Source organism: Gavialis gangeticus, unplaced genomic scaffold (genome assembly GCF_001723915.1).
Source record: "Gavialis gangeticus isolate Ggan-Ray unplaced genomic scaffold, GavGan_comp1, whole genome shotgun sequence".
NCBI classification, from domain to species: Eukaryota; Metazoa; Chordata; order Crocodylia; family Gavialidae; genus Gavialis; species Gavialis gangeticus.
In genome coordinates this window covers 12,754,648-12,765,678 of record NW_017729009.1, presented here as the reverse complement: position 1 = coordinate 12,765,678, position 11,031 = coordinate 12,754,648, and the positions used below count along the sequence as shown (strand labels likewise).

At 49.4% G+C, this 11,031-nt stretch overlaps 1 protein-coding gene across 1 annotated transcript; it reads right to left on the bottom strand.

Annotated features, from left to right (window-relative positions):
- Positions 1 to 268: 268 nt before the first annotated feature.
- On the bottom strand, positions 269 to 9,432 carry PTK6 (protein tyrosine kinase 6). Its single transcript, XM_019510264.1, has 8 exons — positions 9,108 to 9,432; positions 7,975 to 8,096; positions 6,574 to 6,737; positions 3,599 to 3,752; positions 2,902 to 3,063; positions 2,140 to 2,321; positions 1,410 to 1,563; positions 269 to 976 (listed from the first exon to the last, which is right to left on the bottom strand). The coding sequence occupies exons 1-8, from the start codon at positions 9,314 to 9,316 to the stop codon at positions 789 to 791; spliced, it is 1,335 nt and encodes a 444-aa protein (XP_019365809.1). The 5' UTR covers positions 9,317 to 9,432; the 3' UTR covers positions 269 to 788.
- Positions 9,433 to 11,031: the final 1,599 nt, after the last annotated feature.

Sequence of the window (11,031 nt, the reverse complement as noted above, 5' to 3'; positions counted from 1 at the left end):
GGGTCTTTGTAGGCCACGGCTTGCTTCTACAAGTTGTGGCTATCAAAATCTTAAAGATAAATGACACTACCCAAAGATGTAGTTCAGTTTATGGGCTCCCAACCACACGTTGCAGAATGAAGCAGGTGTTTTCTTTTGGGCCAGGGTGGGTAAACCCCACTATACACAACATATGTGATGACAGCAAGATATAGGGGTTCACCCTCATCCCTTTTCAAGACCCTGGAGCCTTGCTCAGCTAACAAAGAGACAAGAGTCCTTTATTCCTCACAGTGGGAGGGGTCCAATAGAGACTCCTATGGGACATGCATGTCATTGGCATATTTTTACTAAGCATTTATACCGTCCAAGCGTGCTGTGAAGATTTACCATCTCCTCTGGGTGCTCGGCAAGCACGTACAACTGCCTGGTCGGCAGGGGTCAAGTGCATTGGGAGCATGGACAGAGGGAAACTGCTGGGAGAATCATCCCCAAAGGGTTTGTCTTGTGCCGTTCCCTTCCTGAATCTCTCAGGGCTGTTTAGTAAAACAGTTGACTACAACTGCCACGAGTCTTTGCTTCTGCATAAATGCCTTCTTTTCCAGGAAGGTTACTCAGACTCCAGAGGGACGCTGCAAGAACTGAGAAGTATTCCTGCTTTCCAACGAACAAGCAATGAAAAGCCTTTGATTAGCCAGCACGGCATGGTGCATCATGTATCGCGTCACAGAGGGAACCAGCATAACCAAAATGCAGGTCTCGGAAGGAGGTGAAAGGAAATGGTGCATAAAACGTTGCCGGTCGAGTGCTCACTCTGGGTTCTCGTAGTTGGTGAAAGTCTGGAGCAGCCCACAGAGATCTTTGAAGGTCGGCCGCTGCTCTGGGAGGAGGTGCCAGCACTTGCGCATGATGCCATAGAGGGTCGGTGGGCATTTCGGTGGGCAGGGCATCTGGAAACCGGCTTGGACTCTTTGGCAAACCTCACTGTTTTGCATACCTATGAACAGAGAAGGAAGAGACAGCTGGAGGAACATTTGCTCCCATCCGAGCTCAGTCCTGCTTTGAGTTACATGGCACTCGGGGTGTCAAATGGGATTCATACACGTTAGGGCTGGAAGGGACCTTGAAGATCATCAAGTCCAGCCCCCTGCCCAAGGGGCAGGAAGTCAGCTAGGGTCAAAGGATCCCAGCAAGATAAGCATCCAAACGTTGCTATAATTTAGGACAGAACGAGAACATTGACCGTTAGTCTTGCTTGCTATTTAATGCAACAGGAAGTGCAGCACCTCTTGCCCACAACATGCTGGTTTCCTCTCAGCACAGACCCTGACTAACATCATTACCTGGGCCCCTACACACAACCCAAAGCAAGCTCTTTCTACCGTCATCCTTCACATTTAAACCCTGAATTGAGATTAGTGGCACAGTACCTGGGTATGGAATCTGCCCGTGGGTGACGATTTCGAACAGAAGGACCCCAAAAGACCAGACGTCGGACTTGGTGGTGTAGCGTCCCTGGGAGAAGGCTTCAGGGGCTGTCCATTTATAGGGGATATTTTTGGAATAGGACAAGTACACGTCATCCTGCAAACACAAGGCGATTGTGAGCAGGAGGAGCTGCATGCACCATGGAGGCAGAGCCCTGCTCCTTCCACAGGGCAAATCTGGGGGCAGGGGGAAGAGAGGGTACTATAGTGGGGCATTGTTCAATGCAACTGCACCAATTCATGGCCACTGGGGAGGCCAACAGATCAGGGTGGATTTTCCTCTTCGAGATCACAGCTATGGAAGGGGCATCAGGCTTGAGCCAGCGCAGGTGCATGGACCTTCCTCCTGATAAGCATTCCCATAAACCAGGAGGGAAATGCTCACATGAATAAACACTACTTTGCTGGAGAAACCTGAGGGAGCAACATGATGAATGCTCCCATCTTGTTCTCCTCATGCATGGGTTCAAATTTAGGTGCACTTTAACTTCACTCCAATGGCATCATCCCCAGGCAAAGGGCATGGACAACAGAGGTGTGCAGGGGGGGCGATGGGTCACCATCTATGGTGCTCGGTCATCAAACAGCCGAAGGTCATGGAGCCCATTAATCACAATTCCTCTCTACCCCCTCCAAACCAAACCCTCTGCAGCCTTGAGTTGATTTACGGTACCTTGATAAGCCTGGCCAGTCCAAAATCACCCACTTTGCAGGTGTTGTTCTCTCCAACAAGGATGTTTCTGGCAGCCAGGTCTCGGTGAACGAAATTTTGGGACTCCAGGTAGCACATCCCCTCTGCCACCTGGGACGCCATGTCAACCAGCTCGAGCATCTGCAGGTCCTCCCCTTCCGACTCTGGTGACAAAGGGACAAGAGAGCCAACAAGAAGTACATGTGAGATGTTGCAAAGGGAGCGTGTAAGTGTGAACAGAAGTCTGCAGAGACACACTTTCCGTGACATGCTACCTTGTGGAGCTGACATTTTTCTAGCTTGTAAATTGAGACACAATTTCCGGCGCTGAGCCAAAACTGCCCTGCAAAGTATTAGTTCCAGTTTTCCAATCAATACTCATTTACATTTTTTCCTCTCCTGTCTGCATAGATGGAAGCAAAGCTCTGGGCCATCAAAGCAGCCTCAGCCTTGGCTTCTGTCCTAGCACAAGTCAGCTTCATATTGCAGCTCTTTGGAGGATGGAAATTGAAATTCAGTGGGTCATTCCCACCCCTGCTGTAACTCCAGTGAAGCCGAGGGAGATACTCTGTGGATAAAAGTATGTCTCTAATTTTATTCCAGTAATGAAGGAGCCCATGTCAAAGCCCTGGCAAGATGCTTGGGGGCCTCCCTGATCAGACAAGTTCATTTGAACCCCTTCCTCCACCCTCTGCAGTTCAAAGTCTCTTGGCAGCCCCCCAGCTTTACTTCAAACACCTTTACCTCGAAGAAACTCCAGCAGGTTTCCCTTGGGCATGAGCTCAGTGATGATGTATACTGGGTCCCCGACCGAGGAGATGGCGTAGAGTGAGAGGATGTGCTTATGTCGCAGCTTCTTCATGGCCTCGAACTCGTTCTTGAATGTACGCTGGTAGGTCAGGTCCGCTGAGAAGGACCCATGCCAGGAGGAGAGAACAGGGGGGCATGAGTTGTCTGAATGGAGATCTGTATACCGAATGACATCTTTGGTGCCCAAGGCACCAACCTAGTGGTGCCAGCATGGAGCCTCCCAGCCCCCTGCATTTGCAGGAAACCATCGACCCAAAGATCCCCCCTCAGAATCACCACTTTGAACCTTCATGTACAGGTACAAGGCCCCAAACTAGAAATACCCTACCACAAGAGTAGGGAGGCAGAGAAGTGATTGCTTCATAGATACTTGGAGAACCCAAGGTCCAAGACCATGCCCCACCATGCAGTGCAAAGCCAAACCCCCAGTCTTTGCCAGTCTTCAGTAGGGGAGGACATTCCTGACACCCCCAAATTCCTGTATGACCGTAGGAGGGTAGAGACTCAGTTTGCTTGGCAGTCTCAGCTACTCAGAAAGGGAGAGAAACAAATAGCAGAGGGAGGATAATTGACTGCTCTGTGTTACCCTTCTAAAGGGGAGCGATTCCAGCCCATGCTCTTTCCCTCTCACCTTTGGGGATCACTTTAATTGCAACCTTGACCTTGTTTTTCCAGTACCCCTCATAGACTTCTCCAAAGTACCCAGCTCCCAGCTTCTTGGACAGACTAAACTCTTCTTTGGGTCTTTCCCAGTCGTCCCAGTGAGGGAGAGGTTCGTGCTGTTGCTAGATCAAAGAGAGAACAACTTTATAGGATTTCAGCCTGAGAAAGTGGGATGGGGAAACAACCACTGTGATTTCCGTGCCCATTCTACAACCACAGAGCCAAGTTCCAGGATACATATTTTCCACCATGTCCTTCCTATGAAGGCACTCAAATCTTGCCGTGATCTGAGTATACCTCCTATTAATGAAGTGGTGTATGATGTATGTGGCCACTAGGTACTTAGACCACAGACACTTCCCTTAACTGCAAACTACTGCTTTCTTTTTTATACACCCCTGCAAAGTGAAGGGGTCTTGTCTGCAAGCAGCCAGTTTGGCCAAGTAAAAGTTGCATCCACCCTTCCAAAACAAAAGAGAATTAATTTCTTAAAGATCAGAATTCCTCTCCATCCAAATGTCCGGCTTAATGAAATGGGCATCGTTAGAAATGGTAAGATTGGTGACCACATCTTCACTCTCTGCAAACTTCACTCCACATCCGCACCCTTTGCCCATCCCGTATACTATTGCAATGCCTACATCTTCAGTTCTTGCCATCCTGTTGCCTCTGATCTCTCCCTTCACTTGTGTTTATGCACTAATTGGCTGCATACACTCTCCTATAACACCCCTGATTGCAAGAGGCTTACACCAGGGATTCATTTAGTTCTGCGTTTGATTTCTGAAGGTGAGGATTAAGCAGGATGGGGACTACATAACACAGTGCACATACACGAGTGCTGAAAAAACTGGTGTAATACATAAAGAGTCGCTAGATGGTAGTGTTGGCTCTGTAACCAGTCTTCATTGCTGTCCCGGATGATTTACTTAATGCACTGATGGGTGCACTGATCCTTTCAAGGGTGCTGCGGGGTGCCGCACAGTGTTAGCACTGTTGGGCGTGCAAACAGGATTCACAAGATAAACCCAGACATTTCAAACAGGCATTGATAGTATTAAAGCCATTTGGACCGGTTGAGATCTTTATATTCTTTGGAACAGAAGAATTGCTCTCATTTTCTACAGCCAAAAAACAAGTGAAAACTAAAAACTTCTATTTTCTAAGGGGGAAGGGGGGCCTTGAGTCTATCAAGGTTGAGAATCAGTGATTTAATGGAAAAAGTTGGAGGAAGATGACCAATCATTTTGGGTGGGATGCAAAAAAAACCCAAACCCAACCAGCCCAATGATGTCATGCTATAGCAAAGGGAAACAGGGACCACTGGACTTCCCTCCCACCCTTTTCTTCTGAGCTGCCCACAATGAAGCACCTGCTCTTTTTGTGCGCTTTGCAAAGGGGTGACAGATGCAGTAGTAACTGTGCAAGTTTTAGACCACTTCAGATCTGGTTGTTAAACAGCAGGCGGGTCTTAACCTTATAATTAAATCCCTGTGGTAGCAAATGTAATTATGGCGCTCAGAGCTAGGCAAGACCATGGGGTCATGGTACCCATTTCCCAGCGAACGTGAGCCTGTTTCCGACTCTCAGTCTCGCAGTGTTTCCAAGGCATGGAGACCATTGAACATCAAGCTAATTTAGGTGATGGGAGCTGAGAGTGCTCACACATCTGAAAATGAGGCCCTATGGTTTCTTACATGAGATCCCTGGAAAAAATCATTTTTTCTAAATGTGTATTCCTGAACTCCCTTCGTATCTACAAACTGTCACTACAGATAAGCAACTGTCAGAAAACGTGGAAAATAAATGGTGAACATTTGCTTTATTTCCTTTTGCATGTCTCTTCTTAAATGGCAAAACATTTGCAAGGAAAAAAAATCAGATTTTCAGATTGGGAAAATTCCCCCCACCCTTGATCCAAAATAGGAGCAGGATATTAGCTCAGCATCGGATCTGAAACAGGTGCAGAATATTAGCTCTGTAAGAAACATCAGAATAGATTTCCAAGGGGTCCCCCCTTGTTGGGGTTATTTCTTCATGGGACAAGGATGCTCACTGATAACTGAGCAGAGGTAAGGTGAGATATTTTTGCAAAGGTATTTGATTTTAATGGGAATTCACAACTTGCTTGAATGCTTTCAGAAATCCCATTAGGCACCCATCTGCATTTTTAGGCAAGCAAGTACATTTGTACAGTTGGTCCCTCATGCTAACATGGCATCTGTCGGGTGAGGATATCACAATAGTCATCACCAGAGCGCCCCAGGGGATGACGAGGTCGAATGGTTATAAACTACTGCAAGACCGCTTCAGGCTGGACATAAGGAAGAATTTGTTTACTGTCCAAGCCCCCAAGGTCTGGAGCAGCCTGCCATCGGAGGTGGTTCAGGCACCTACATTGAACACCTTCAAGAGCAAACTGGATGCTTATCTTGCTGGGATCCTATGACCCCAGCTGACTTGCTGCCCTTTGGGCGGGGGGCTGGACTCGATGATCTTCCGAGGTCCCTTCCAGCCTTAATGTCTATGAAATCTATGAAATCTATAGTGGGCATTAGTCTTTTAACCACAAATAGAGGTTTAATGATGTGCATAAAACATTTGGATGTATGATGCCTCATGCTAACATGGCATCTACAGGGTGAGGACATCACAATAGTGGGCATGAGTCTTTTTACCACTAATAGAGGTTTAATGGTGTGCATAAAGCTAACCCCAGTCCTCTGCTATCAACCCCCTGGTCTTGTCCATCAGGACTAATCCTAGAAGGACCATCTGTGTGATTTTCTTTGTAAGAACAGACCACAAGATTTGCCCTGAACATGCCCGTGTTGGGCGCACCACCTCCCTGCGCTGCGATCCCAGTCTACATCAGCCTTGTTCTCATTTTTACCACAAGCAGCATCCCTGGAGCCACCCACCGGGTCCCAGCACAGGCTTTACCTTCCAGCAGGGGATGGTCAGCTTGAGGCCGTGGGAGAGGCTCTTTGCCTTGTAGCACTCCACGAGGCTGGGCAGATCCGGGAATGACTGTGTTTTGTTCATGTAAAACTTCCCTTGGGCGCTCCGCCAGATCTTGTAGTGTCTCACCACGGAGTCATCCCGGACTGTGAAACCAGGGAGAGGCAGGATGAGCACTCGGTACAAAGCAGTCATTCAAGGCAAGGATGCCTCCCAGTCGCAGCAACCGACAGCAAGCCGCGGGGAACCAGCGGCTCCTCACGCACCTATCACTTGCGACAGCATCTTCCCTGCGGCCGGGGATTGGGCTGAACAGAGTCTGCCCACCTCTCGCGCTCTTCGGTGTGAGACATGATGATCACCAGCTGAGAAAACGCCATCTGTTCAGAGAGGCTGAGCAACAGGATGCTCTTACGGATTCCAGCTGGGGTTGTGGGCACTTGCAACGGGGCCCTATTCCAGCCCCCGTTGCAAGGAAGAAGGGGAAAGTCCCTTGAAGAAGCATGAAACGGAGGGGTTGGCCCTGACCTTGGAGGATATAGGAGAAAGGCTTGAGCAGTAAGAGGGCGGACTGCGGCAACAGCGGAGGAGAACAGAGCTCCTGCCAGAAAAGCTTGAAGAAATGAGCACGCACCAACTGCAGATGCTTCATCAGCCTGACAAAGGGTATTTGTACCCGAAAGCGTGCAAAGAAGAGTTGTTCCAACTATTTGAGTTATTCTAATAAAAGATGTCAGATTTACCCAAAGAGCCTTGTCTGCCTAAGTCCTTGCATTTTTAGTGGCAGCTCCAGTGGACCTAAAGTTTAAATACTAGATCTCAGCCGAAAGTCAACTCAATGCATCTGCCAGGGGTTGAGGGACCAGAATAAGCCTGAGATTTCTGGTTCTCGCTGTCTTATACATGGGAAAGAGCTGTACGGGCTCTCATTGCCAACATAATCAGATTGGAGACCAAACCTCTGTACACCCTGGAGTAACAGCGAAGAACCATCAACAAGGAAGAAGCGTATTTATTTGCTTTGGGCAGTTGAAAATGTTTTGTTGATGTGGTTTTGCTGTTTCTCTGGTGTAACTGCAGAGTTGGGATTTTTATTACCGGGGATAAATGCCTTGTATGTAGCTAGCAGGGGGAAACCATCAAACAAAACAACCCCTTCCCCTGCCACCCCCTAAAACCTCTTTACATTTTGCAAAACATGACAGAGCCTGAATGAAAAGGCTTGATCAGAAAGGGGTAGGTTTTCCAAAGGGTCATTTCAAGGCAGTGTCTTCTCCAGCACAGAGAAGGGGATCAGAGTGAAATCCCAGGTGCAGAGAGAGAAGCCAAAAGGCTGGTATCGAACCACAGAGCGGGGGCAGAAGGCAAACCCAGTCCCTTTACCTGAGAGCACGTATTCAGCTCCTTTCTTCTCGCTGATACGGATCAGAAAGGCCCCAGTCGGGTTCCTGTCCACCAGCACCTGGTGCAAACTCTCCGAGCGTGAGATCTTCCCAAAAAACCATCTGGAGGAAGAGACCAGAGTATGGTATGACTCCCTCTGGGTGGTTAGCGTATGGGACTGCACTGCAGAGCTAGCAACCCAAAGCCGGCTAGGGTTTTGCTTTGCCCCGATTACAGATTTCCAACTTCAGAAGATGACAGGACTCTGACCCCCGGATTCAGAAACACGGAGACCAGCTCCCTTGCATTTAGGGAGCATCCAGATCCCAGTTCCCTGAACTTTCCCTCATGCCTTTGCCTTGAGCCTTGGCACCAGCATGGCTGCAAGCGTGCATCCTCCTGTTGGCTAATCACATTGCCTAGGACCCACTCATTCATTCAGATTCCCCTTTTTCCTAGCTCATACCGCCCCGCCAACCTTTGCAGATGAGGTAGAGAATAACAGAGCATCAGCTGGCCAGTGCCAGTCTCCAGCAGGAAGTTAAATTCACACCCAGTTACCTGGCTCTGTAATCTCTCTGAGATTTATGGCCAGAGAGTAAGGGTTGAATTCACTTGAACTCTTCACCTGCCGGGAATGCAAAATCGCCAACATTGAGCTCCACAGTTTCATAGTTTGTAGGGTCGGAAGGGACCTGAGCAGATCATCCCAGCTAACAGCCCTGGGCTCGTGCCCAGCTACATGGGGTGTCTGCAGTGACACGTGCATGCATGAATTTGGCTCTGAAAGACCTTGCTAGAGGTCTTCCCTTGTATGCAGCAATAAGGGAGCCGGGGAAAACAATCAAACTAAAAAAAAAAAAACAGCCCATTTTGGAAGCTGGCCTTGCCCTCCGTGGCTGTGGTTGCGACATGTTAGGCCGGGCTGGACAGCAGCTCCGGGGACTCGATATCCCAAATAAAGGACTTTCATAGCCTGTTGGACCCAAACCTCTCTCTCCAAGCATGCTCCCATCAACATCAAACTGCTTCCCCAGACCCACCAGAGCTAGGCGGAGATGTGATTCACTCCTCTCATTCCCCTCGGGCTTCCCGAATGAAAGAGGTGGCGATCCCAGCAGGGTTTGACTTACGGTTCAGCCTCCATCGTCTCCTGCTTGGCTAAGTAGTTGTAAGGAACGTAACCTTCGGCCAGGCGCCTCCCAGAGCCGTCCACTCTCGTGGCCCACCACCATTCCCCTTCCTGCCCGATGACCTCGAAGAGGTCTCCCGTCTTGAAGCTGATTTCTGTCTCCGTCCTAGCATTGAAGTCCCAGAGGCTGGTGTAGATGGTGGAGCTCATGCTGGGCGGGTGGAGGAGCTGAGTGACCACCAAAGCTGGGTCTCGTGGGCATCAGAGCAAAGGAAACATGGCTGTAGCTTCCCAGGCTTGAGCTCTTGGATGAGGGTCACCAAGGCCTCCTGCTGCTGCCTTGCCCCGGTTCCTCCTACCTTGTGAAGAGGCTTTTGTAATTCTGCCAACTCATCTCAGCCAAGACAGGTCAGATGGGGCAGGTAAGGAACACACCTTGCAATCATGCACTCTGGACTTGGTCCTCCAGCTGCAATGCAGCCTGGGTCTGTGAGCCACTCCTCTTCTCGCAAACAGGAGGAAGGGAGGCAGCCCTGCACTTGTCTGCCACGTCTCGGATGACCCAGGGCCAAGGGATCAGCCCCGGGCACTGTGTGCGAGTTCCTCATGTTGCACAAGGATTCACCCGTGGGCTGCAACAGGGGTGAGGAGAAGAGAAAGGGGAGGAGGAAGTCAGAGAGGAGCCTCCCTGTTACAGAAAGGAGGGGAAACTGAGGCACAAGGAAGAGAAATGACTTGTGACTCATATTTTCCAGCAAGTGAGCAGTATCAGGGGCCTGCATCCAGGCTCCACTCGCTCCCCCAGGCTTTTGCTCTGTGGTTGTCCTCCCTTTCACTTGTGCACACCACGGGTGAATGGATCAGGGCAGGGGATCTTCTGATTTATTTCTCTTTTGTGCCATAGAAAGGGGCATAATGGTGGTGGACATAGATGTATAGAAAGGGGCATGATGGTGGTGGGCATAGACATATAGAAAGGTGCATAATGGTACAGAAAGGGGCATAATTGCTTGTGGCCCAGCAGACAGCACGCTAGGCCCAGCTGTGAGAGATCTCCCTTCCACATCACACCCATGGGCTTGGGAAGGATACACGGGGCCTGAGTTTCCAACATATCTAGGTGGACAAAAATGCAGATGGGCCTGATTGAAATCTGCATAAGCCTTTCATGTCAACCAGATGTCCAGGTGCCTCTGACCACCCCACTGGACACCTCTCTGCCTCCTGGGATGCCCAGCTAAATGTAAAACCCTGCCCCTTTAGTCACTGAGACACAGGGACACTACCTATAATGTGGGGACAATAGCTCCCCCCTGCCTCACCTGGGATTAAAAATGCACAAAAGACTAGACCGCAAGATACTCAGGCACGCTTGTTATGGGATAGAGGCATTTTCTTTCCTTTATACTGGAGAGGCCTATTTCCTACGCTGCCTTGAGGATTTACCAGCCACTTCACAGTCCATCCTCTTGTACTCTGATGAAGAACGGGAGGATTTTTTGGGCAAGTTTATGTATTTGAAGAGGTAAAAAAATGTACAGGGACCCTTTTGCAACAGAAACGTGAATACAAGGACTGTCCTGCTTAAGACTGCCTTTAGATGGAGCTAACGACAGGGAGATTGAGCTCAGCTCTCCTTTCCTTCTAGGAGCTAGCGACGATGATGGATTGTTGTTTTGAAGATGGGGTTAATGAGTGTTTGGCAAAAACCACCTAGAAAGCAAGCGTCTGCTCGAAAGAGCTTGCAGGCTAAACAGGGCACTCGCCAGGCAAGGGTTGAACATGCGCTGGCAGGAGGAAGGAAAACCGCTGCTTCCAGGAATGATTGATGAGCAGATCCCAAAGGCCGGCTGGGTTTAGACATCACCAAGTTTCAGGCCTGTAGCTGATTGAGCCGCCAAACTGCTTCCCTGATGTTAGATGTC